The following is a 27,272-nucleotide window of genomic DNA, read 5'->3' as shown; positions in this document are numbered from 1 at the left end:
CGACCTGCCGGGAGGCGCTGGCAGTCTCCGCTCGCAGCTGCTCTGCTCTCACGTAGAGGAGAGGCGTGGGGGGCGGCGCGGTCTCTGGACGCCAGCAGCTCCAGGGCGCCCATGAGAGGGGCGCTGATGGGACGTGGGCTCTTTGGGAACCTCGCGAGGGCCCCACACCCGATCGGTCCCCTGATGTAGGCTTTCCCGCAGGAAAGTGTTTGTCAGTGTCTGCTGTGTGTAAACCCGTTTCTACAGCTGAAAACGCTCCCAAGGTTGGGGCTCACTTATGACCTTGCCGAGGCGACCTGTCACCCCCTGCGTGGCTGGGAAGTGCTTGCCCCTGGGGCCCTGCCCCCCGCAGCGGTGGAGGGTGGCGGTGGTGAGCAGTGCTCAGGGGAGGGCAGCCGCCCAGAGTAGGAAGGATGCTGGGACAATTTCGTTATTATTGGTCCCAAAGCTGCAGGTCACCAGTTCTGCCCATCTCGCTCCTGACAGGCCCTGGTCTCTCCTTGGAGGAGCCTCCTAATGACAAGCGGCACCCCGCCCTCCCCGCGGCCGATGACCCGGGAAGTTACAGGCCACAAGCCGCGTCCCAGGAGCACACATACGTGAGCCGCGCGGTAGAAACAATAGTATTTGCGACTGAGAGTGAGAACTGAGCTTTAAGGAAAATGGAATTCTTTTCAAGACGGTGAGGATAGATGGACAGGTTGCCCCCCAAACCGGACGATCCCACAAACCTCTCTTCGTTATTATTTAATTGAACAAAAACACACATTTTTAGCTGCTAAGCTGTAGTGCCTACGGGTTTGGGGGCCTTGTTACTAGGCAGTTACGCTGGAGACGCGTATGTGACACGGCGACGCCCGCGGCGGGCGGCCGGGCTGCGGGCCGCTCACTGGGGAAGGGCCTTGAGGATGGCGTTGACCTCCTCGGCCACCGCCGTCAGCGCGAACTCGAACTGCGCCTGCGGGACGAGAGGGGGCGTGCGTCACAGGCAGGTCCGCTGAGGGGGGTGGACAGTGAGGGCAGACGGGGCAGGACAGTCACAGTGACGACCGGCGGGGATCCGGCCCTCAGCCCCTGCCAGGCAGTTACCCCAGCTGCAGGAACCAGCCAACCCCCTGCCCTACCCTTGCCCCCTGCCCTGGGATGACCTGAGCTGAGGCATGGGGACGTGATATGTACATTGTACGTGATACGTATCATTTCTGCAATGTTTTCCCAGATGTAAAATAGTTTCAAAATAAAATTTATAATTTTAAATAAAAAATGTCTTTTGAAGAAACTTCAAGTGTGTGTCGCACTGCGGCTACTTCCCTATTGATCACATAAGATCCCGGCCGCTCCGCCCGCCCCGGGCGGGGTGGTCGCAGTGACCTGCCAGGTAGGGACTCCACCGCCCTCTCTCCCTTCCAGCTCAAACACTGCACGGTCCAGCTTAACCCCTAACGGCCAGAGAGAGGCCCGAGGGCCACGCTCACTTCCGGGGGACGCAAGGCGGGGGCGATGGCTCCCTGTCCCAGGACTGGGCCGCCAGCTCCAGGCACCGCCTGCCCGCATCTTGGCGGCTGATGTCACAGCAGCACCTTTACAACCAGGTCCTGAGGACGGGCAGGGGCGTGGAAAGGCTTCTCTCAGGCGGGAGCCACCTGTGGGCACCAGGGGCGAGAGCGGCCGGGCACACCCAGCCAGGGCGCGGCGGGGGGGCGGGCGTGGGGCTGTGGTGGGGGGTCATTTCTGGAATGCATTTCACCTGGTTCTCGTCCTGGTTCCCCTGAGGCAACGTGGTCTTGTCTGCACCCCCCATGCTGCCAACTCGGCCTGTTCCGTGAGTGTGCACAGGAGCTATTTAGGGGTGCTGGGAGACCCCAGTGCACCCTGGGACACTCTGTGGCCCGTCCCAGAGCTGTGGCTGTGGGAGCTGGGAATTGGGACTGGGCAGAATCTGGAAGCTCCCCTGCCAGGGTGTGGGGCTAGCTCTGACCTCTTTCTATAAAAACGTGGCGTCTCCCCAGCTCCCCAACTTCTGGGGCCTAGACAGTCCGGCGGCGGGTGGGGCTGTGCCGCGCCTCCTCCCTCCTCTGGGGGCCCCTGGGCCCCGCGCCCACAGCCGGGGGTACCTTGGTCTGGACCATGCCTGGCCTCTGGTCCCTCAGGTGCTCCAGGGTGGCTGCGATGTCGATCTCTTTAGCGCCTGCAAGACACCAACAGCCGAGTTCAGACGGGAAAATCCCGGAGACAGACCATCGCGCGGCCCCTCTCCGGCGCCCAGGTCCCTCCGGGCTCCGAGGGCCACGCGCACCCTCCGCAGCGGGGTTCCCAGGACACAGCCCCCGGAACTGGGGGACCCGGGCTGAAGACCCCACCGACGCCGGCCATCGCCACGGAAACAAACGCATCTCAGAGGGCACCCCACATCGCAGACATCGCGCAGGCTTTATTTCTTGGCGCGCAGGTTTTTATGTGAGAAATGAACAACCAGACCGTCACATTCACCTTACCGGCCTGGACACGCCGCGCGCCCCCACGCCGGGCTCCCGAGCCTCCTCCCGGCAGCGCCCGCCGGGTCCGGGCAGCGTCCGCCGGGTCCGGGCAGCGCCCGCCGGGTCCGGGCGGCTTCGGCGGAGGCCGCGCTGGCGGGTCAGCCTCAGCCCGGCACCCGGCCCTCCGGTCACAGCCCGTCCCACGCGGTGGCGGCCCATCGGACCGGACCGCCAGGCGCAGGGCGTCCCCGCGGACGTGGAGGAGAGGCCCCGGGGCGCAGCCCACTCGCGTCTCAGACACGGACTCGGCAGACTGAGCGGCGCCCTTTCCGGGGCCCTGCCCCATCCGCCCTGAGTCCCAGGTTCAGGGCTTTTCGGGGGCCTGAGCCGCGGCGCCCCTGTCGGAGCGGCAGCAGCGGGAAAGAAAGCGGGGGGCGGGGGGGGGCGGGGGGCGGGGGGCGGGGGGCGAGGGTCCAGGAGAAACACATTCCGCCCGGGGAGGCCAGGGTCCTCGCGGAACAACGGCGCGCAGGCCGCCCCGGGCTGTGGGGACGGTGTGGGCGTGGCAGGAGCTCCCGGGGACCGAGGCGTGGGTGTGGGGACACCATGCACCCCACCCACGCGGACGCCGGGCCTCACAGGAGGAGAGCCCCCTGGGACAGCGGCGCCGGGAGCTCGGAGGAGCTCATCCCAGCAGAACAGCCCCCGCTCCTCGTGGCCCCGCAGCTGGTGAGCTGGGAGGTGCCGGCCACGGCGGGATTTAAACACCGCCCGAAGCAGACGGGGGAGCTGCAGCCAAAGGGGGGACCGCCAAGAGAGAAGCCGCCGGGCACCACCGACAGCCCGGGGTGCAATCTGCCTCCGCATCTCCCCACGGCCACCCACATGGCCACCCCCCCCCCCCCCGCCACCCCCCACGGCCACCCCACATGGCCACCCACATGGCCACCCCCCTCACAGCCACCCCCCACGGTCACCGCCAGCCACAGCCACCCCCCCACGACCACCCCCTCACAGCCACCCCCCCCACAGCCACCCCCCCACGGCCACCCCCCCACAGCCACCCCCCCCACAGCCACCCCCCCACGGCCACCCACATGGCCACCCCCCCACAGCCACCCCCTCACAGCCACTCCCCCCACAGCCACCCCCACAGCCACCCCCCCCACAGCCACCCCCCCACGGCCACCCACATGGCCACCCCCCCACAGCCACCCCCCCACAGCCACCCCCCCACGGCCACCCCCCACCCCCCCCACCCCCCACCACAGCCACCCCCCCACGGCCACCCCCCACGGCCACCCCCCACCACAGCCACCCCCCCACAGCCACCCCCCCACAGCCACCCCCCCACAGCCACCCCCCCACGGCCACCCCCCCACGGCCACCCCCCCACGGCTACCCCCCCATGGCCATCCCCCCATGGCCACCCCCCACCACAGCCACTCCCCACCACAGCCACCCCCCTCACAGTCACCCCCCACCACAGCCACCCCTCCAGCCATCCCCCCCCACCCCCACCCCCCGGCCATCCCCTGCCACAGCCCCCCGCCACACCTGTAACCATAGGAACAATGATGTGCAGAAACCCGCTGCTCTGAGAACAAATTTTCTCAGTCAGCGGTGGCTTGCGAGCGAGGGGGCCAGAGCTGTGTGCCGGTCCCTCACCCAAGGACATATATACATTTGAAAATGTTTTTATTGATTTCATAGAGGAAAGGAGAGGGAGAGAGATAGAAACATCAATGATGAGAGAATCACGGATTGGCTGCCTCCTGCCTCGACTGGGGGTCGAGCCTGCAGTTCGGGCCTGTGCTCCGACCAGGAATCAAACCCTGACCTCCTGGTTCATAGGGTGATGCTCAACCACTGGGCCACACTGGCCATCGTGAGGATATTTTTTCTATTGACTTTTAGAGCGAGTGCAAGGGAGGGGGAGGGAGGGAGAGAGAAACTTCGGTGTGAGAGAGACACAGCATTGGTTGCTTTCCAAACGTGCCCCACCCGGGACCAGGGATTGAGCCTGCAACCCAGGTACCTGGCCTTGACTGGGAATTGAACCTGAGACCCTGCAGTGTGCAGGCCGATGCCCCCAGCTCACGGGCCACGGAAGGCCACAGCGGCTCTTAGCTCGTCAACCACGGAAGAGCACGCCTGAGAAGAGCGTTAGTATTGAAACGATTGCTTACGCAGTGGCTCTCCACCGTGGCTGCACATGAGAATCCCCTGGGAACCTTTTTAAAATCCTGATTTCTGGGCCTCATCCTCCGGAAATTCTGTTTCTTTGTGACTAATGTCGTACCCCACCCCCCCATAACAAAGAAACAGAATGTCCGGAGGATGAGGCCCAGAAATCAGGATTTTGAAAAGATTCCCAGGTGCTTCTCCTGTGCAGCGGAGGTGAGAACCACTGGCTTACAGTGACTGAGGTGGAGGGACAACGGTGCTGTCAGCTTTGCCGATTTTGCGTGGAGCTCGCTGCTGGCTGAGCGCAAGGCCAGACTCCCCTAAGTCTGTCTGCCCACGGCGTCCGCACGGCGGCCCTCACTCGCGCTCACAGGACCGTCATCAGCGCAGGCACCTTGTGAGGCGCTCGTCCTTCTCTCCCACCTGAAAGGCCGCGTCCTGTGCAGGAGGGAGGGGCCGCGAGGGCGCGGGGAGCTCTCCGACCGCCGCCCCCCAACTGGACCCCGTGGAGGACCAGGCGGCGGCGGGAGAGCTCCGGCCCCTGGCGCGGCCCCTGTGAGTGAGGAACTGAGCTTCGTCCATGGTGCCCGCGTGTCCCGGCTGCAGCGCGCGGTGCAGATGTCCAGGCGCAGGGCAGGGGCAGCGGGCGGGGCCCCGCAGGCGGGCTCACTGGCTCCCAAAGCCTGGCCCAGCTGCGGCCTTGACCTGCTACTGAAGTCAGCATCTATGCCTGGCCCACAGTGCGGCTCAGTGGATAGGGCGTCGGCCTTCGGACTGAAGGGTCCTGGGTTCTATTCTGGTCAAGGGCACATACCTTGGTTGCAGGCTCCTCCCTGGCCCCAGTACTGGTTGGGGCTTGTGCAGGAGGCAATCAATGGATGTGTTTCTGTCACATGGATGTTTCTGTCTGTCCTCCTCCCTTCCACTCTCCCTAAAAAATAATGACTACCCTCGGGTGAGGGTTAACAACACGGAACAGCAGTTAACATCCAGCCCGGCTGCTGCCTTAGTGGTCAGAGCGTCGGCCCAAACACCAGGGTCCTGGCTTCCCTTCCCGGCCAAGGACACGGGCCTGGGTGGCAGGTTCGATCCCTGGTCCCGGTTGGGGTGCAGGTGAGAGGCAACCAATCTCTCTCTCTCACATCTGTGTCTCTCTCACATCTGTGTCTCTCTCACATCTCTCTCTCACATCTCTCTCTCTCTCTCTCTCTCTCTCTCTCTCTCTCTCTCTCCCCCTCCCTCCCTCCTTCCCTTTCACTCTCTCTAAAAATCAGTGGAAACATATCCTTGGTTGAGGATTAACAACCACAACAAATGAGCCAAGGACATGAACAGATGTCTCTCCACAGAAGACACCCAAATGGCCAGCAAGCACTCGGGGAGCGCCCAGCGCCCGCCCGCAGGAAGCACAGGTCTGAGCGCAGTGAGCTCGACCCGAGCCCAGGAGAGGGACTGGGGGGACAGAGCAGCGCACGGGGAGGGGAGGGAGCAGCCGGGACCTCCTGCACCGTGGGTGGGACGTGAAATGGTGAAACAGTGGGGGGCTTCCTCAGACAGTTACCCACGGGACTTTCCTGCGACGCAGTGATTCCACTCCTGGGCAGACCCCGCAGGAGAAGCAGACCCTAAAGAGATGTTTGCACGGCCTCAGTCCCGGCAGCCAGGAGGTGGAGGCCGCCCGGGGTCCACTGGCAGGGGGTCCATCCACACAGTGGGGTACCATTTGGTCTTAAAAAGGAAGGGCAGCCGTAACCGGTTTGGCTCAGTGGATAGAGCGTCGGCCTGCGGACTCAAGGGTCCCAGGTTCGATTCCGGTCAAGGGCATGCACCTTGGTTGCGGTCACATCCCCAGTGGGGGGTGTGCAGGAGGCAGCTTATCGATGTTTCTCTCTCATCGATGCTTCTAACTCTCTATTCCTCTCCCTTCCTCTCTGTAGAAAATCAATAAAATATATTTAAAAAAAGAAAAAGGAAGGGCATTCTGTCCCAGCCACGGGGCGGGCTGAGGACATCACTCTGTCAGCCCAACCCCGGCGGACACGCTCTGCGCGGTCCTGCTCACACGAGGGAGTGGGAGGCGTCAGGCCCACAGAGGTGGAAAGTGGGTGGGGATCAGCCGTCCCCCCAGGAGGTGCAGCGGGGGCAGAGAAGAGCGGGCAGAGAGGGGAGGGAGCTGGACGGAGGCCGTGTGGGCCCGCACGCCCGCTCCCCTCCACAGGGCAGCAGCACCCCCAGCAGCCTAAGCTTAAATGGAAACTCTGGCTCATTCACACCCTGAAGGAAATTCCAGTCCCTGGGCCCCTGCCAGCAAAAGAAACTGCCTCCCCACCACCTTTGGGCTGCTGGCACCCAGAGAGCGGCTGGGGGGTGGGGGTGAGGGGCGGCCCTGGGTGAACGGCGGGCAGTGCCCCCTGAATGACCCACAAGCGAGATCTTTAGGAAGCTCCACTACTGTCCATTATTTGAAAACACACACACACACACGCACACGCACACACACGCATGCACGCACGCACACGCACACACCAGCCCTGTTGAAACAGAACAAAGCAAACCCCTGCATACAGAGGAGCCCTGGCGACACAGCCTAGCAGCCGCTGCTGAGAGGCATTGCTGCACGTGGGTGAGTCTCCAGGACAGAGAAACACGCTCCCTGACACGGGTCCCGATCCAACATTAATGCAGGGTTAGAAACACGTCCACAGCCACGAAATAAAAGGGCCACAGGCTCCCTGCTGGTGCAGGTTCTCCCGCCACAACTTGTGCGGCCCTGAGCTAGTCCTGGCTTCCAGCTGCTCATAAAGGAGACAGCGACTCCCAGTTTATTTCCCAAAGGCCCCCAAAGGAGCCTAATCCCCGGGCCGCCAGCCCAGCGAAGGCCGAGCCAGGGCCCGCCGCCGGCTGGTGCGGAGGCTCTGCAAAGGCATTCTTTGGTCCTCGTGCAATTCATTTCTTTCAGAAAAGGACACGGGAAGAAAGGTTTCGCGTCCGGGCTTGGGCCTTTGATCGTTTGATGAACGGGGTCTGCGGGCCTCTAGCGTCTCAGGAGGACAAAGGCGCCAGCCGGCCTGCGTCCGGACAAAACCCAGAGGCCACGCAGTGTGGCCCTGGGAAAGGCCCTTGGCTCGGCCGCCTGCCCTTTGATCTCTCCGGAGCCCGGCTGCCTGGTCAGGGGGTTGGACACCACAGGCCCAGGCAGAGGGGGCCGGTCAGGGACAGGATGGGGGAGGGATCTCAGGAGCCGCCCACACTTGGGCGGATCTGACCTTGCCCGGAGCCAATGGCTCCTCAGCCGTGAAGACAAGGCCAGCCCTACCCCGGGCTTCTCCGTGCAGCAGACCTGCGCCCTCAAACCCAGCTCTCCCCACAAATACCGAGCCCACGCCAGCCGAGTCCCACAGTCGGCAACTTCCCTCGGACCGGCCAGGCTCCGCGTGACGCAGCCGTGTGCCCCGCGGGTCTGTGTCCCCATCTCACAAACACAGCGGCATCTCCTCACGCCAGTGCCTGTTCTTCCGAAGTAGCTGGTGAAGAGAAGGCAGACCCCAGGCACGAGGCGGACGGGGAGGGGCGACGACCGGGAAGGAACCGTGCCTCCATCGAGAGCCGAGTCCTAGGCGGCAGGCTCCCAGGACAAGACGTGTCTGATGAGACGCAGTGGCATTGGCGGCAGGAGCGAGCCCCTCCCCTGAAGGCTGGGCTGTGTGATGGTCTAGGTGGTCGGCAAACTGTGGCTCGCGAGCCACATGCGGCTCTTTGGCCCCTCGAGTGTGGCTCTTCCACAAAATACCACGTGCGGGCGCACATGTACAGTGCGATGGAAACTTCGTGGCCCATGCGCAGAAGTCGGTATTTTGTGGAAGAGCCACACTCAAGGGGCCAAAGAGCCGCATGTGGCTCACGAGCTGCAGTTTGCCGACCCCTGGTCTAGGCTCTAGGATGAAGGTGCTGCCACACGCAGGTGAGAGCAGGTTCTGTGCCAGTTGTTTGTTTGCTTGCTGCCAGCCAGAGCTCGCTCAGGGCTGAAGTAACATTTGCTGGCGAAAACCAGGTCCGTTCTCCCCAGCGGCGGCAGGGCGCTGGGCAACTTACTCAAGCTCGCCAGTCCTCATACTAAAAACAATAGGCTACGATTCTATCTCCCCACCTCTATCTTGGGCTAAAAATGTGTTCCATTCATTTTTTTAACCAGAAAAAAAAAGGAGAAAGGAAAATGCCTAATTGAGAGTTGCTGGCCCTTGTGTGGACATGTGTAGACATTCATCTCTGTAATCGGAATCTGGGCAATGGATGCAGGGATGTTCAAGGAGGTGGGAGGCTTGACAGACATACGTGTGCATGCATGCATATGTGTGAATGCGCGTGTGAGTGCATGGATGTGTGACTGCGTGTATATGTGTGCACGTGCATGCGCGTGTACATGAGTGTGAGTGCATGCATATGTGCACGTGTGTAAGTGCATTGTGTGAGTGTGTGTGCACGCATGTGCTGCGATAGAACGGTTTATCCACGGGGAAAAGAGACCATCGCGTCACCATCTCAGGGTCCTTCCCGAGCTGCCTGGGCTCTTGCCGGGGCCACAGGACGGTGCCCTCCAGGCACGGCTGGGAAACGCTGGTCAGGGAATTGAGACAAGCCCCCCCTCAGGCCCCGGTGTGCGCTGGTGCAGCCCTGTCGGCACCGACCCCGGGAGGGTGAGCGTTGGCTCCTAGGGAGACACCCCGTTTGTCCAGGAGACGCCCGCACATCTCCCCTGGCACGGAAGCGGGTGCAGAGCTTTGCGGGAAATAAGTGGTTTAGTGTGACAATCTCGCCACCAAAGGTCTGTGACTCTAGAATGTTCCTGCAAATACAGCTCATAACAGGGATGGTTTGGGCAGAGCCTGAAGGCCGCTCTGAGCCGCTGCAGCTCTAGGGGACCGAGGCCGCCTGTGCCTGCTCTGCAACGCTCCCCAGCGCCCCCTGTGCGCCAACCCCCGTGTCCACCCACGGACCCGGGGACAAAGGAGGAGCTCAGGAATCACGGCGCCGCTGCAAACAGCTTCACACAACTCAGAAAAGGGACCGCACGCTCATCTCCCCAGGCCTCTGGGAGTGCAGGTTGCCATAGCAACACATCCCGCTCCAAGTCCCCGCTAAGCGGAGCCTTACCTTTGGCCATCTTGTTGAGAACCATGTCGATCAGGATGTAGGTGCCGCTCCTGCCCGCGCCATCGCTGTTGACAGAAGGAGAGAGGTGAGAACGCCACCCGTCCTGGCCCCCCCACACCAGCCAAGCCAACACCAGCCACTTCCTCCTGTGCTGGGGGGGGGGGAGGGCTCTGAGGGGAAATGGGGGAGGAGGCATCACAGGGTGGGAGGGGGAGGACAAAGAGCAGAAGGAGGAGGAGGAAGAGGAGAGGGGAGGAGGAGGGGGAGAGGGAGGGGGAGGGGGAGAGGGAGGGGAAGAGGGGAAGGGGAGGGGTAGGGAGAGAGGGAGGGGGAGAGGGGAAGGGGAGGGGGAGGGAGAGAGAGAGGGGGAAGGAAGCAGGAAGCGACATGGATTAGCCAATGTGCCTGTGTAGATTGGTTCCTCAAAGAGGGGGTAAATTTTGTCTAGGAGAACGAATAAAGGGTCAGGAGATGCATTTGTGTGCAGGGCGAATGCCCTGAGCTCTGACACAGCCTCGCGGCAGATGCCGGTGCTGGCATCAGGTGGGGTGGTGGCCCCACCACACAGGACACCGGGGCTCCTGGCAGAGAGGGACAGCCCCTCGTCCTCCTCACATTTCCGCTCACCCGCTCCTCACCCCCAGCAACCATCGGGCAATGCACACCCGGACCAGGCGGGAACATGTTTGAATGGTGCCTCACAACAGCACACGGAGGAACATGGGATGCCAGACCCCACCCTCTCCTCTCAGGCCACGCGGGACCACTCCTGTCCCAGGCATGTGCCACCCCGAGCGGCTTCAAACGCAGGATTTACATGGATACTCCTGGCAAAACCAAGGCGACTTTAAGGAAAAGACCTGAGGAGTCCCATGACTAAAGGAGAAATCACGTTCTTGGTCTCGGGTTAGAATGGCAGGATCCCAGGAGTCACCGTGAGCCGGTAGCAAGACCCACTGTGTTTGGCTTTGACATGTTTCCTCAAACAAATGGTTGAAAAAGCTGCGGCTGGGAAGGTGACACCCCCCCCCCCCATTCTCCCCGGCCTCCCTCCAGGGACCCCTCCCTCAGCAGGTCTGCTCACTTCTCTTCCACACAAACTTCACACGAGTGTGTGAGATCTATCTCCAACCACTGCTGGCTAGGCCACGTGGGTAAGGTCCGTTCTTGGCTTTGAGGAAACCAGATCGTCTCTGCTCTCTTCCTCTCCTCCCAGACCAACAGAGACCCAGACACAGACAGAAAGACACAGAGACACACAGGCTCACACAGACACACACAAACACATACACAGACCCACACACACAGACCCACACACAGACATACACACACACACACAGACACATAGACACACAGAGACTCACAGACATACACAGACAGACACAGACACAGACACACATACTCACAGACACACATAGACACAACCCTCACAGACACACACAGACACACATAGACACTCACAGACACACATACACACACACAGACACAGACACACATAGACACACACAGACACAGACACAGACACAGATAGACACACACACTCACAGACACACATAGACACACACAGACACAGACACAGACACACACAGACATTCACAGACACACATAGACACACATAGACACACACAGACACAACCCTCACAGACACATAAACATACACAGACACTCTCAGACACAGATACTCACAGACACACAGACATACACAGACACACACAGGCACTCACAGCACACATAGACACTCACAGACACACATAGACACAATACTCACAGACACAGACACACAGACACATAGACATACACAGACACTCAGACACACATAGACACAGTACTCACAGACACACATAGACATACACACTCACAGACACACATAGACACAATACTCACAGACACACATAGGCATACACAGACACTCACAGACACACATAGACACACACAGACACTCACATACACACACAGACACTCACAGACACACACAGACACAGACACACATAGACACTCACAGACACACATAGACACACACAGACACAGACACACATAGACACACACAGACACTCAGAGACACACAGGCACACACACTCATAGACACACACAGACACTCACAGACACAGACACACAGACACACAGATACATACAGACACACACAGAGGCATACATATGCAAGACACACAGACACACAGACACACAGAGAGACACAGGCATGCACAGAAATAGACACATGCATCACACATCACGCACACACACACGTGCACACACAGGTCTTGACAGGCATGGTGTCTGATGCTGAGACGCGTCTCCTGGTGGAAAGGAGCCTCCAAGGTCATTGCAGGAAGTGGTGTGGCTCCCGCCGAGGCAGGTGGCTGCATCTTCCCAGCTCTGACCAGTGGGCATGGCCTGCAGGAGGGCCCGAGCCTGGAATTTCCACCTAAAGGCCGGGCTCACGCCGGGAGCGCAGTGGACACTCCTGTGCCATCACAGGTTCTGTCCCGCTCACAACCGCCCTGTGCGCCTCACGTTGGCAACAGGTTCCAGCTCGGCCAAGACAGTGCGACAGATCGGAAACGCCGCCCCGGATGCCATGTGGTGGCTCCACCGGGGGTAAGAAAACCCGGTGGCGACAGACTAGTGCCCAGCTCAGCGGCTCGCCACGTGCGCGCACAGGGCATTGGCCCCCGCGGCACGGCTGCGCGAGCTGAGGGCGGCGCGTCTCTCTCTGGTCTCGCGACCTGCACCAGGCGGACGTGACCGCGGAGCCACCAGAAAGCTCGACCCTGTCTTTGCAGTTGGCTGGGGAGTAGCAGGCGCCGGGGACCCACGCGACAGGTTGTACTTGCCTGCAGTGAACAATTATTGGACAAGAGCGGCCTTTGTAGCACTTGTTTACTTTTCTGAAATAAAAAGAGACAGGAATTACAGTTACGCACTGCGCCATCTCCGCCGCGTTAGCCAAACCACCGCTAAATCAAAGCACACACCGCAGCGGGACGCCCGTCTGCGGCAGCTTGTTTCGACAAAGAAATCGAAATCACACACTCATTTTCAAAGGTTTCTTTTTCTTTTCAATATTCAGTGATAAACAGCTTTAGAAACAGTCAAACAGTTCTTGCACGTTCCCTGTTCCTTTCCCCTTTACACGCATGAACTCAAGGCCTCAGGTCGAGGGGCAGCAGCGCCGCCACCGGGCCCCTTTCTCTCGTCCCTACAGTTAATCTCACCTTTTTAAAAACTGTGATGGGTGCCCAGACTCCTCCCTGAATGTGAGAGTTCTGTAATATCTGCTCAAAATCCCTTACAATCTAGACATCATGTCGGAACGGAACACTATTATTCTGTCTCCGACAGCGCCTTACAGGGTCCCTTTGGAAATGAGGCTCTGAAAGGGTGTCTAATGAGGAGAAACCGCAACCGCATTCAAGACAAGCCTTCCCTGTAGAGAGCCCCTGGGAAGGCACATGGGAATTTCTTTAATAAACTGTCAGCTGAATCCAGGGCGGTAGGCATCTTGGATGCGCATTTTGCCAAAAAGGCAGAAGTGTTCTCAGCTTGACCTTCATTTCTGCCCAGGTGCCTGGGAGTGGGTTTTCTCAGGTAAATCCAGCCAAGCACCAGCAATGAAGAGGACGCGGGCCCATCTAAGAATGCACATGGTCGCCTTTGTCTTGACCTTTGGTGAAACTTCCTGGTATTTGGGTATAAAATAAGCACGCTGGGTGCTGGGTCCCTGTCTCTCCATCTGAAGAGGGCAGCAGTCCCACTCGGCCCCAGCTTTTTCCTTCCATCTCTGTGTCTGTCTCTTTCTTTCATTTTCTCAATCTCCAGCCGCTCCTACTCAGGAACCGGACCGCTCTCTAGCAGCGCTGGACGCGGGAAAGGGAGAACCTTCCATGTTTCCCATTTCAGTAAATGTGGGGATGTTTGGAAACAACTTCATTGTGCAGATTTTAGGTCAGAATTTATGAAAATCAACAATAAGCATAGATTGAGATTTTATAACTACATCAAGACAGAGGCTCATCTGAAATTCACTGTGCAAACTCCAAAATTGTTTAAGCCAGTGAGACAAGCCAGCCTGTTTAGAAAGGGCATGAAACTGCTCAGTGGATGGCTCTGAATGAAGAAAAAGAGAAAAAGAGGCGGGTCTGGGTCCTGGAAGGAACGGTGAGGGTGTGTCTGGAACTTGTACCGCAGGGACGTGAGGCAAAGGTGGAAAAGGGTAACAGGCCAGTCTTGTTCCTCGTCCTGAAACGGGGAAGTGCCACGCTTCTTTGCTTGCTGGCTCAGCGAGAAACAGTGGCTCAGTTGAGTGGGCATCGTCCCTGCACCGGAAGATTGCCAGTTCGATTCCTGGTCAGGGCACATGCCTGGGTTGTGGGTTTGATCCCGACTAGGGGACGTAGGGGATGTACAGGAGGCAGCCAATCAATGGTTCTCTTTCACAACACATTGATCTCTCTCTCTCCCCCTCTCTTTTCCTCTCTCTCTAAAAATCAATAAAAGTTTTAATCAACTGGCTGCTCTGGTACAAACCCAACAAGCTGAGAGGACAGGATCGGGGGACGGTGGGTGACCGGTTCATGACAAAACCTTGGTTAACCTTGTGCAGCCTGAGCATCGTGCTGTGTTTTCCTGCCTCCTTTAGGGAGTGAACAGACGGGGGACTTCTCAGGGAGGCTGACAGCCCTGAACGCACAAGATGCGCCCTGCACAGCATGCACCCACCCGCTCTGGGCAGTTTGGGACTTGGCTGCTGCCTCCGAACACGCTGTTTAAAGCTGCAGGCCCTCCAAAGGCGGCCTAACCATGAGGAGCCTCAGGAACGCAGGGCAACCAGCTGCCCAGTGTCCCCAGGGCCACACCTCCATTCCTGCCAGAACCTCCTTGCTCTGGGTGCACATTGCAACGTTACCTCGGGAGTGGTGGGAAGTCACGGTGAATGCATTAAAACCCGCAGCACATGGGAGCCAGATGCCTTAGGGCAGTGATGGCGAACCTATGACATGCGTGTCAGAGGTGACAGGCGAACTCATTTTTTTGGTTGATTTTTCTTTGTTAAATGGCATTTAAATATATAAAATAAATATCAAAAATATAAGTCTTTGTTTTACTATGGTTGCAAATATAAAAAAAAGTTCTATATGTGACACGGCAGCAGAGTTAAGTTAGGGTTTTTCAAAATGCTGACACGCTGAGCTCAAAAGGTTTGCCATCACTGCCTTAGGGTCTTGGCCCTTTGAGAGTAAAGCAGGTGGAAAGGAGACCCACTCATTTCTCCTGAACCTCCCATTTTTTACTCGAGATGCAAAGGCAACGTGAGCATCACCGCTAACAAACCTATGCCAGACCTCGTACCCCAAGGGTGAGTACGTGTGTTTGTGCAGGTGTGTGCCCGTATACAAGCACGTTTGTCCACCCATGTGTGCACATGTTTGCAAATGGGCGCACACATGTCTGTACGACACACACGATTGTGCACACACGTCTGTGTTTGCACACACATGTGCATGCACATGCACACAGGCACAGGCTTGTGCACATACATGCACACATGTATCCATTCATGTGTGCATGTTTGTCCACCATGCTCATGTGCATTTGTGCATGTGTGTGTTGGTACATGTGTTGTATTTGTACATGTGTGTGCATGCACTGTGCCTGTGTGCGTGTGCAGAATCAAGCAAGCTCAGTGGTTGGGCACAATTAGGTGGCACTATTTCTACAGGTCTTCAATGTTCAGACAGAAGGTTTTACTGGAAATTTCTGTCTCTGGCTGTTTCCCTTTCCTTTCTCAGCTGCTGGCTCAGCTGTACACCCTCCTTCGCTCCACAGCCCAGGCTCATCTGTAAGGACACTCAACATCTCCACGGTCACACACTGGTCAGTCACAGGCCTTGGTCATTTTTTCTGATGGGCCCAAGCACAAAACATGGACACTGAAAAAGGAAATAAATATAACCAGATGTCCTTCCTTAAACTGGGGGTTCAGAAAACGTGGGTGTGGGGTGTCGCTGCACAGCGCCCCTTTAAGGCTGGTCAGCACATTGGCAAAACGTAGCCAGAAAACCTCCCTGGCTCCCGGGGCTCAACGTGCTCTCCCGTCTTCGCTTTGTGATACACTTGAGGTGTTTCCGCCAACGCGTGCTGGCTGCCCGCTCAGCAGCACCTTGGAAGGTCTCGTTGTAATTGTAACATCCCTCCAGCCGCCCGTGCTAAGCCTATCGACAAAGGGCCAGGAGATGCCAGTGCAAGTACAAGGTGCTGCTACGCTGTGGAATTTTATTGACAAAGAATCAGGTGCTTGGTTCATTATGAAGTAAAACACCACAACAGAAGAGCAACAACATCGCGCAGGCAACAGAAGCGTTCATCTGGTCGACCCAAGTCAAGGCAGAGTATCCGCTAAGACGAGCCACGCGAGGCCGCCTCCTTTTACGCCATCGGAACCCAGTGTCAGTGAGCGAGGCCGCGTGTGGAGACACAGGAGGGCTTCTCGGAGGAAGGGTGAGTGACACAGACCAACCCTCGGTCCCCGAGCGGAAGGCACAGCAAGCAGGGCCAGAGGTCGTTAGAGGCTCGGTAGGGTCCCCGCACTGCCCTGCAGTAGAGTCACAGTTTCCAATGATCACTTTTGTGACTATGCAACTGGGCTCATATTACTAGCTGCAACGCCACAAAAATGACACCGGCCACCGCTAATGAGCTGGCAAGGTAAGGGTCTGTCCAGTTACCGCGAGCAGCGTGAGGGAGCGCACGTGCCGGAGAGGAGGGAGGGTGTCAGAGCCAAGCCCGTGCCTGTGACGCCACTGACCTCTGAGCCGAGCAGCTTCCCTCAAGGTGCAAATAGGCCCCTCTGGGCTCCAGAGGTGCTCAGTGACGCCTCGCGGTACCTGCCTGGCGCCCTGGCGGGAGCTGCCTGCTACTCCCGGGAAGGGAACACCTTGCTCTTGCTGCGTGGGGGTGGCCGGAGTCTCCAGCCGCCTTCCGGAGCCTGGGATGTGGGTGCTGTTTACTAATCTGCACAGAGAATCACACCGCCTCCACTGGGTGTGGGCCAGCGCCCCGAGGGTGCGCTTAGTCACACCGACCTTCCGGTGCCTGCGGACGCGGCCTCAGCGGGCCTGTGGGCAGACAAAAGGCCAGCCCGGGCAGCTGTCCATTCTCACGAGGCTTCAAAACTGTGTGTGGGCGTGTGCTCCCGTCCACGTGACCAACTCCTGCTCAAGCCTGAGCACCCAGGACCAGAGAGAGGGAATTTGGAGAGTCCAATCTTTCAGTCTTCCTTCCTGACAGAAAGTGCAGACGGTGGGCTGTGTGGTTAATTCCATATGTAGACACGGACTCAGAAATAGGCCCATATGCACATATGAACACACAGGCGATGAGAGCGGGCTTCCCTCTCTGCAGCCACACCCCCCTGCCAGGATTGTCCACTGTCTGAGGACCCCCAGGTAAGATTTTGGATAGCCTGTCTTTAGACATAAGTCCCTGTTAAGAAGATGTCTGTGATGGCCGGGGAGGAAGGCTGCGTGGTCATTTGGGGCTCACAGTGTCCCGCCCCTGCAGGAGGGGACGGGGGCAGCGGTCGCTGGGCGCACCTGTGGCCACGCTTACGAGGAAATGCACATCTCGCCTCCAGCTCTCACATGCTACAGGGTCCAAAGAGCTAGTCACAGGAAGAAATTTATTTTTCCAAAGTGGACTAAAAGGCAAGAGAAATAGTAACACCAGAACCTAAGAATCTGTTAACACACAAATCAAGGAATCCGGGTGTAGCCTGAGGCTGGGAAGCCATCAGGGGCTGTGTGATGCCGGACACACCCTTCCTGGTCAGTTATCTGACTTCCTTGGGAGGCAGGAGGCCAGCGGGTGAGCACCTGAGGTTCTGCAAACCTGTGGACTTAGTGACCGATGGTGCTCAGCCTCATCTTCCCTGTCACTGTTCATTTACCACCGTTACAGAGCCAATGCTCACCTATTCTTGTCATCACATTTGATGCACAAGGAACCTTTGCTTTTTTTTTTTGCATCAACATCTTCCTGCCGGAGGGATGGAACCTCACATCCCTCCCAGCGTTCAGTTAGTGCACATTCAAGCAAGACAGCCCCCTGGGTGACTAGAGCGTGAACTAAAGCCTGGATGTTTTAAAGCTGTCAGTTTCAAAATTGCACTGAAAACACACAGTCACGTGCCGACGGTACCCCGGCGTCCCGCCAAGGCGACCCACTTTAGAACCCGGGCCCACGCGTTCTTGTGAGGCTGTCAGACCCAACCAGACAAGTGTCCACACCAACAGGCTGGGCTTATGCCGGGAGCCTGAGGTGGACGCTCCGGGGCCTCCACCGCCTGGAGGAGGCGCATGCGCGCGGCCCGGAGCAGGGCTGACGAGACCAGTGACTGCGGCGGCGGGCACCAGGCACCCGAGGGTCGCTTTGCAAATTATATAACTGTCTAACCACAATGCTGTATCCACGGAACTAACAAAAACAACGCGAATGTCAGCTGTCATTAAGAAACCACCGCCCGGCCGGCGTGGCTCAGTGGTTCAGCATCGACCTATGAACCAGGAGGTCACGGTTCCATTCCTGGTCAGGCACGTGCCTGGGTTGTGGGCTCGATCCCCAGCGGGGGGCGTGCAGGAGGCAGCCCATCCATGATTCTCTCTCATCACTGATGTTTCCATCTCTCTCCCTCTCCCTCCCTCTCTGAAATCAATAAAAAGATTAAATAAACAAAATTCTAAAAAAACCCCTAAAAAACAGAAAGACCATTTTCCCTACAATTCTAAGATACCACGTCCCCCTCACGATTTCACACCTGAGATAAGAAAGCCTCTTGTAATTAATAGCCTCAACATAACCCTTCCTCTGCCGTCTCCCCTACATAAAACGCACTTATAATCCGTGCATATCAGACGGAGGGTCCGCCTCACAGCGGCGGCGTGCGGCCCAGGCAGCCTGCCCTCGGCCTCCGGCGCAGGCGCGCTACCCCGCGGGGCCCCGGGCCCTACCTGCGGAAGTCCAGGAGGGACCGCGTGGAGGACGGCACGCCCTGGTCATACCAGCTCAGGAAGTGGAACTGCGTCACCGTGCGTGTCTCGTTGGTCTGCAGGTTCTTCAGGTAGAAGCTCCTCACGAGGAAGTCGTCGCACCAGATGTGCTCAGAGACCAGGTTCACCTGTGGGACAGCGGGCGGGGCGGGAGGGGAGGCAGGTGTCGGCGACACAGAGATCGCGGCCCACAGGCCGGGCCCCTGTCTCAATGCCATCCTGGTTGGTACAAAAAGTAACCGTGGCTGTTGGTTTTTGATGCCATAGGGGCATAGTGCTCAAACAACTGGAAAACGTGTTACAGTCCACAGCCACTCCAGGGTGTCTTTTGTATTCCTAGTCACACAAGCTTCCAGAAAAAATCACCACTTGAACAGAAAGGCCGTGGGTCCACGCGAGCTCGCCCGTGGCAGGTGGCATCCCGGGCCTGAAGGAGCCGAGGCCGGCCCTGGGGTCGGCTGGGGCTCACGCCCTCGGTGACCAGGAGCCACGAGGGAGAGCCAGGGTCCATCTCTCTGCTTCCGACGTGGACCCCCGGGACCGAGCACTCTGAGTTCAATGCAAGGCAGAGCCAAGGGAGGGCCTGGCTGAGCTGCCAAGTTTACGGCTCCGTCCCGGTCCCGGGCGTGGGCTGGAAACCCAGGAAGAGAAGTGCGCTGCCAGCACGTCCCCCTCGAATATAAAGGCCAACAGGGCGGTGGGGACCCTGGTGCGGGGGGTCAGGAAGCAACGAGAGCCATGGCAGGTCTGTCTAGAAGCGGACCCTACAGCCTCGCCCAGCCTGGCTGGCACAGCACCCGTGAGGCCACTTCCTCGTCCTCGCTGTGCATTTTAGAACGTCAACCGTGAGAGCCATGCCATTCACGCCAGGCCCCAGTCCCAGCCCCAGCCCCAGCCCCAGCCCCAGTCCCAGCCCCAGCCCCAGTCCCAGCCCCAGCTCCACCCCCAGCCCCAGCCCCAGCCCCAGCCCCAGCCCAAGCCCCAGCCCCAGCCCCAGTCCCAGTCCCAGCCCCAGCCCCAGCCCCAGCCCCAGGCCCAGCCCCAGCCCCAGCCCCAGCCCCAGCCCCAGCCCCAGGCCCAGCCCCAGCCCCAGCCCCAGCCCCAGCCCCAGCCCCAGGCCCAGCCCCAGGCCCAGTCCCAGTCCCAGGCCCAGCCCCAGTCCCAGTCCCAGCCCCAGTCCCAGTCCCAGGCCCAGCCCCAGCCCCAGCCCCAGCCCCAGGCCCAGTCCCAGTCCCAGCCCCAGCCCCAGCCCCAGGCCCAGTCCCAGTCCCAGCCCCAGCCCCAGCCCCAGTCCCAGTCCCAGGCCCAGCCCCAGCCCCAGCCCCAGCCCCAGCCCCAGCCCCAGGCCCAGTCCCAGTCCCAGGCCCAGCCCCAGTCCCAGCCCCAGCCCCAGCCCCAGCCCCAGTCCCAGCCCCAGCCCCAGCCCCAGCCCCAGGCCCAGTCCCAGTCCCAGGCCCAGCCCCAGTCCCAGTCCCAGCCCCAGCCCCAGCCCCAGTCCCAGCCCCAGCTCCAGCCCCAGCCCCAGCCCCAGCCCCAGGCCCAGTCCCAGGCCCAGTCCCAGTCCCAGTCCCAGTCCCAGCCCCAGCCCCAGTCCCAGTCCCAGCCCCAGCCCCAGCCCCAGTCCCAGCCCCAGCTCCAGCCCCAGCCCCAGCCCCAGCCCCAGGCCCAGTCCCAGGCCCAGTCCCAGTCCCAGCCCCAGCCCCAGTCCCAGTCCCAGTCCCAGTCCCAGTCCTAGCCCAGGCCCAGCCCCAGCCCCAGCCCCAGCCCCAGTCCCAGTCCCAGGCCCAGCCCCAGTCCCAGGCCCAGTCCCAGTCCCAGCCCCAGCCCCAGTCCCAGTCCCAGTCCCAGTCCCAGTCCTAGCCCAGCCCCAGTCCCAGTCCCAGCCCCAGCCCCAGTCCCAGTCCCAGGCCCAGCCCCAGTCCCAGCCCCAGCCCCAGTCCCAGTCCCAGCCCCAGTCCCAGTCCCAGGCCCAGCCCCAGGCCCAGTCCCAGCCCCAGTCCCAGTCCCAGTCCCAGCCCCAGCCCCAGTCCCAGTCCCAGTCCCAGGCCCAGTCCCAGTCCCAGCCCCAGCCCCAGGCCCAGTCCCAGTCCCAGTCCCAGCCCCAGTCCCAGTCCCAGTCCCAGCCCCAGCCCCAGTCCCAGCCCCAGTCCCAGCCCCAGTGCCAGCCCCAGTCCCAGCCCCAGGCCCAGTCTGAGTCTCAGGGCGCAGCCTGTTGGAGGCCTGAGTGTCACTGACCATGGGGCCCAGGGGACACCTGGCCCAGGGGCTGGCCCCTGTGGGGACCTGGCTGCAGGTGCGGCTTCAGGGGGATGGTGGCCGGTACCTCGTAGATGTGGTAGAGGTTGGAGCCCTCGTCGGGCCAGTAGTGGTAGCACTGCCGGACGCCGTTCTCCGCCAGCGGGGTCAGCATGACGACGACCACACAGCCGCTCTCCCACACCATCTGTAGAGGAAAGGCCAGGTTACGCGCTCCCAGGACCTGAGCCGTGTCATCGACACACCCTGTGCTCGCGGCTCTGAGCCCGCGATCAGGTTCTGCACGTTCCATGAAGTAGGAAAAGAATCGGCAAATCTGTGCCTGTAAAGCCCCCTCGGCTCTCGGGGGCCCGTGCGATGCCCAGTTTTGCTCTTTGAAAGAAACTTCCCACCAAGAGACACAGACCCCGCCGGGGCCTGGCCCTATCGAGCGGAGGGAACGGCGCGCCCTCCCACAGCAGCTCGGTGGGCGGCACGCCCGTTCTTCAGGGTTGCCCCGATTCCGTGTGCCGCGAGAAGCCACGTCTCACCACGGGAATTCCACACTCTCCCGAGGTCAGCAATGCTGCTGCAATGGAAACACACTCAAAACGGATTTGATCATTCCTAACGACCGCCTTCAAACAGCCCCGGGACCCAGCAAACACACGAACACACACAGCACACGGCAAAATCGCCAAAGACGCACCCCACAACCCAATGTCAGGGTGGGGTGGGGAGCAGGCACCGGGGTGAGCGGAAGCAGACACCCAGCTGCCGGGTCCCCGGCCCCCGGACCGTCTCTGCGTCTCCCAGCGAGGCCCCCAGCCCCATTCCTGCAGCGGCCATGCTCAGCTCGCACACAGGCTCAGACGTAAGCTGAGCAGGAGAGTGTTGCTTGTTTTAAATACCCCCATAACTATCCATTAGGATCTTGTTACTTAAAACATCCACAAATCTCAAATATAAAAGGCTTTCTCTTCATGATATTATCCTCCCCCCCCCCCCAAACTATAATCTAAAAATCAGGCCAGCTGGCCTGGCTCATTGGCTGAGCATCGAACTAGGAACCAAGAGGTCAGGGTTCGATTCCCGGGCAGGGCACATGCCTGGTTGCCGGCTCGATCCCCAGTGTGGGGCGTGCAGGGGGCAGCCGGTCATTGATTCTCATCATTGATGTTTCTCTCTCTCCCTCTCCCTTCCCCTCTGAAATCAATAAAAATATAGTTACAAGAACATAAATAAAAATCAGACACCGCATGATGTTCTCCTCTTTTAATACTGATTTATGTTCCTACGTGGCGGTGATGTCAACACTCACGGGCACTCCGTGTGCCGTTCATGTTGGAGTTTAATGGAACCTGCGGATGTGTGTGCGGAGAAGCCCACCCATACAGGCGAGTCACGCTGCGGCCCACACACGGCCTCGTGCACGTGTGGCCACGCGGTGGGGCCCGCGACACACCCGGCAACGGGCCTTGGCGAGGCGGAGGTCCCTGAGGCCATTACGGAAACGAGGAGAAACGCAGGGTTATGAGTGTAATCAACACGCAACGATCAAGGCGTAGCTGATCGCCCAGCGCTCGGCCGCCCCCGAGTGGCCCTGGGGAGCCCTCCCCTTGCTCAGGGACGCCGCCGGCGGGCGCGCCCACTCAGGGCCCGGCTCCCCGAAGGCAGCATAAGATGAAACCCAAGTGAAACTAACGGGAGCAGCGACCCCACGGCATCGCGGGGCATATTTCTTCTCAGGCCACTGTGTGCGCAGAGGGCAGCCACAGACGGACAGACGGCAGCCGGGGTGCCCTCGGCCAGCACTGCGGGGCAGGGTGCCCCCTTCAGCAGACACGGCGGCGTGGGTGCGGTGGGGCGCAGGTCCTGTGAGAGTGTCCGCACAGGTTCTCAGCTGCTGGAACACTATGGCCACCGCCTGGGCCCACGCCCCCACCTACCCCCCGCCCCGTCACTCATGGTGACAGGCAGAGAGAGGGAGCTCGGAGCAACACCGGCTCGGCAGAGGGGCACCTGCTCGGGGCCCAGCAGCCAGTGGAGGGGCGAACCGGCAGTGACTGGCACCCGCCTCCCCCTGTGGGAAAAGGCCCACGGCTCCTGGTGCTCTGAGGGACGCAGACCCTCCCGCCCGTGCTGTCCCGGCACCTGGCACGGAACGGGGTCCTGCTCCTGTGGGCCTGCGTCTGCGGAGGCAGGGATGTCCCAGAGGGGGACCAGGGAGACAGGGGGCGCCTGCTGCTGAGACAGGGGAGGCCCGCGACACCACACCCTGCTCCCCGCTTCCCCCCCTGCTCCCTAATCCCCCACCCACACCCTGCTCTGGGCTTCCCCCCTGCTCCCTGCTCCCCGCCCTGCTCCGGGGTCCCCCTCTGCCCCCTGTTCCCCCACCCACACCCTGCTCCCCGCTTCCCCCTCTGCTCCCTGCTCCCTGCTCCAGGCTTCCCCCCTGCTCCCTGCTCCCCGCCCTGCTCCGGGGTCCCCCTCTGCCCCCTGTTCCCCTACCCACACCCTGCTCCCCGCTTCCCCCTCTGCTCCCTGCTCCCTGCTCCAGGCTCCCCCCCTGCTCCCTGCTCCCCCACCCACACCCTGCTCAGGGCTTCCCGCTGCTCCCTGCTCCCCCACCCACACCCTGTTCGGGGCTTCCCCCCTGCTCTGGGCTCCCCCCCTGCTCCGGGCTCCCCCCTCACTGCACCAGAGACCCCATCACTGTGCCAGGGACCCCTCACTGCACCAGGGGACCCCTCACTGCACCAGAGGACCCCCTCACTGTGCCAGGGACCCCCTCACTGCACCAGGGACCCCTCACTGTGCCAGGGACCCCTCACTGCACCAGGGGACCCCCTCACTGCACCAGGGAACCCCCTCACTGCACCAGCAGACCCCCTCACTGCACCAGGGACCCCTCACTGCACCAGGGGACCCCCTCACTGCACCAGGGGACCCCTCACTGTGCCAGGGACCCCTCCCTGCACCAGGGGACCCCCTTACTGCACCAGGGGACCCCCTCACTGCACCAGGGACCCCCTCACTGCACCAGGGTCCCCCTCACTGCACCAGTGACCCCCTCACTGCACCAGTGACCCCCTCACTGCACCAGGGACCCTCCACACTGTGCCAGGGGCCCCATCACTGCACCAGGGGATCCTTCACTGCGACAGGGGGCCCCGTCACTGCACCAGGGGACCCCTTCACTGTACCAGGACCCCTCACTGTACAAGGGACTCCCTCACTGAGCCAGGGACCCCCTCACTGCACCAGGGTCCCCCTCACTGCACCAGTGACCCCCTCACTGCACCAGTGACCCCCTCACTGCACCAGGGACCCTCCACACTGTGCCAGGGGCCCCATCACTGCACCAGGGGATCCTTCACTGCGACAGGGGGCCCCGTCACTGCACCAGGGGACCCCTTCACTGTACCAGGACCCCTCACTGTACAAGGGACTCCCTCACTGAGCCAGGGACTCTCTCACTGCACCAGGGACTCTCTCACTGCACCAGGGACCCTCTCACTGCACCAGGGACCCCTTACTGCACCAGGGACCCCTCACTGTACCAGGGGCCCCCCCTCACTGCACCAGAGGACCCCCTCACTGTGCCAGGGACCCTCTCACTGCACCAGGAACCCTCTCACTGCACCAGGGACCCTCCACATTGTGCCAGGGGACCCCTCATTGCACCAGGGACCCCCCCACTGTGCAAGAGACCCCCTCACTGCACCAGGTACCCTCCACACCTTACCAGGGACCCCCCTCACTGAACCAGGGACCCCTCACTGCACCAGGGACCCTCTCACTGTGCCAGGGATCCCCTCACTGCACCAGGGACCCTCCTCACTGCACCAAGGACCCCTCACTGCACTAGGGACCCTCCTCACTGCACCAGGGACCCCCTCACTGCACCAGGGGACCCCTCACTGCACCAGGGACCCCCTCACTGCACCAGGGAACCCCTCACTGCACCAGGGACCCCCTCACTGCACCAGGGGACCCCTCACTGCACCAGGGGACCCCTCACTGCACCAGGGGACCCCTCACTGCACCAGGGACCCCCTCACTGCACCAGGGGACCCCTCACTGTGCCAGGGGAGGCTCTGACGCAGCTGCTGGTCCAGGGGGCAAGGCTAGAAGGGAAACTCCCTCCCAGGAGCGGCTCCGCACGTGGTGGGCCTTCCTCCGTGAGCGGCTGTCCCAGGGCCGTGGGCACCTTGGGCAGGTGCGAGCGGAGGAAGCTCAGTGTCCGGCCGGGGCAGCGTGTCCTAGCGCCAAAGCTCGGGGTCCCGCGCCATGGCGTCGCCCTTGATCCAGGGAACACGGGGTGCAGGGCCTTCCCTTTTTGCAGGATTTGCTCGCACAGTCGCTCACCTTGCCCACAAAGTAGGGACAGGTGCCTGCATGTGCAGACACTGACAAGGCAGGGGCTGGTGGCCGCCCCAGGCCTCTTCCCAGGACCCCCTGTGAGGCCGGAGCACCCCCTCCTTCAGGCGGAGAGTCGGGGGGCTGACGGGCGGCGGGAAAGCATGCAGGCTATGTGGCGAGTGAGGGCTGATGGTTAGCCGATTTGCCTCTTACTTGAGGGCCCAAGGCAGAGAGGGTCGGAGACAGTGAGGGAAACGGAGGCGGGGACCCTGGCCCCCGACTTTGCTCTGGGTGGCTGATGTCAACATTCATCCTCAATGTCCGAGCCCCGCTCAGTGCTCAGGATCATAAGATTAAACAATAGATAAGAGACATTTTGATAAAATAAAACACTGATTAATTTTCTTTGTATTTCAAAAAATGAAATTGTAAAGTGGCTTTAAAAAGTGTCTTTAAAACATTAAATCTCTTGAAGGGATTTTTTTTCAGACTCAGTTTTGAAAATCTAATTGATCATAAACACATTAAAGGCACCTGGCTGGTGGTTTAGTGGTTAGAGCATCGGCTGTAGCCTGGAGGGCTGTAGGTTCAATCCCGGCCCTGGTCTGGCGCGTGCGGGAGGCAACCAGCCACGTTGTCATTCTCACATGGATGCTTCCTCTCTCTCTCTCTCTCTCTCTCTCTCTCTCTCTCTCTCTCCCTCCCTCCCTCCCTCCCTCCCTTCCACTTTTGTCGAAAAAAAAATGGAAAAAATATCCTTGGTGAGGATTACAAAAAAATATATATCTTAAAGGCCCCCAATAAATTCTGAAATCATGAAACTTTTGACAAACCCTATAAATAAGTTTGAATTGGCTTAATTGCACCCAAGGTGTTATCACAATCAAAGTAAGAACTCACTTTCAGAAAAATAACTGATTAAAAATGAGTCACCTCGTTGAAAAAAGAGATAGAGGAAGACATAAACAGATGGAAGAACATACCATGTTCTTGGATTGGTAGAATCAACATCATTAAAATGTCCATACTACCCAAAGCAATCTATAAATTCAACACACTTCCCATTAAAATACCAACGACATATTTCATAGACCTAGAACAAACTCTGCAGCAATCCTGAGAAAGAACAAAGTAGGTGGGATCTCAATACCAGATATCAAGCTGTATTACAAAGCCACTGTTCTCAAAACTGCCTGGTACTGGCACAAGAACAGACATATAGATCAATGGAATAGAATAGAGAACCCAGAAGTCAACCCAAACCAATATGCGCAATTAACATTTGACAAAGGAGGCAAGAACATACAATGGAGTCAAGAAAGTCTCTTCAATAAATGGTGTTGGGAAAATTGGACAGATATATGCAAGAAAATGAAACTAGACCACCAACTTACACCATACACAAAAATAAACTCAAAATGGATAAAGAGCTTAAATGTACGACAGGAAACCATAAAAATACTAGAAGAATCCAAAGTCAACAAAATCTCAGACATATGCCGAAGCAATTTCTTTACCGATACAGCTCCTAGGGCATTGGAAACTAAAGAGAAAATAAACAAATGGGACTACATCAAAATAAAAAGCTTCTGCACAGCAAAAGAAACCATCAACAAAACAACAAGAAAGCCCACCGCATGGGAGAACATATTTGCCAATGTCATATCTGATAAGGGCCTAATCTCCAAAATTTATAGGGAACTCATACAACTTAACAAAAGGAAGATAAACAATACAATCAAAAAATGGGCAAAGGACCTAAATAGACACCTTTCAAAAGAGGACATTCAGAAAGCCAAGAGACATATGAAAACAT

At 59.5% G+C, this 27,272-nt stretch overlaps 1 protein-coding gene across 1 annotated transcript in view; it reads right to left on the bottom strand.

The window, feature by feature from the left end:
• Positions 1–634: 634 nt before the first annotated feature.
• Positions 635–27,272, bottom strand: part of PTPRN2 (protein tyrosine phosphatase receptor type N2) — a 477,757-nt gene continuing 451,119 nt past the window's right edge. The window contains exons 18-23 of the mRNA XM_081101859.1: positions 21,180–21,299; positions 18,818–18,984; positions 12,647–12,700; positions 9,816–9,880; positions 2,115–2,188; positions 635–958 (exon numbers count right to left, since the gene is read on the bottom strand). Coding sequence (XP_080957985.1) covers positions 887–958; positions 2,115–2,188; positions 9,816–9,880; positions 12,647–12,700; positions 18,818–18,984; positions 21,180–21,299 — 552 coding nt within the window. The 3' untranslated portion in view covers positions 635–886. The remainder of the gene's footprint in view (positions 959–2,114; positions 2,189–9,815; positions 9,881–12,646; positions 12,701–18,817; positions 18,985–21,179; positions 21,300–27,272) is intronic.

The sequence above is a fragment of the Myotis nattereri genome (assembly GCF_964212035.1).
Source record: "Myotis nattereri genome assembly, chromosome: 11".
NCBI classification, from domain to species: domain Eukaryota; kingdom Metazoa; phylum Chordata; class Mammalia; order Chiroptera; family Vespertilionidae; genus Myotis; species Myotis nattereri.
This window is presented reverse-complemented; position numbering and strand designations above follow the sequence as displayed.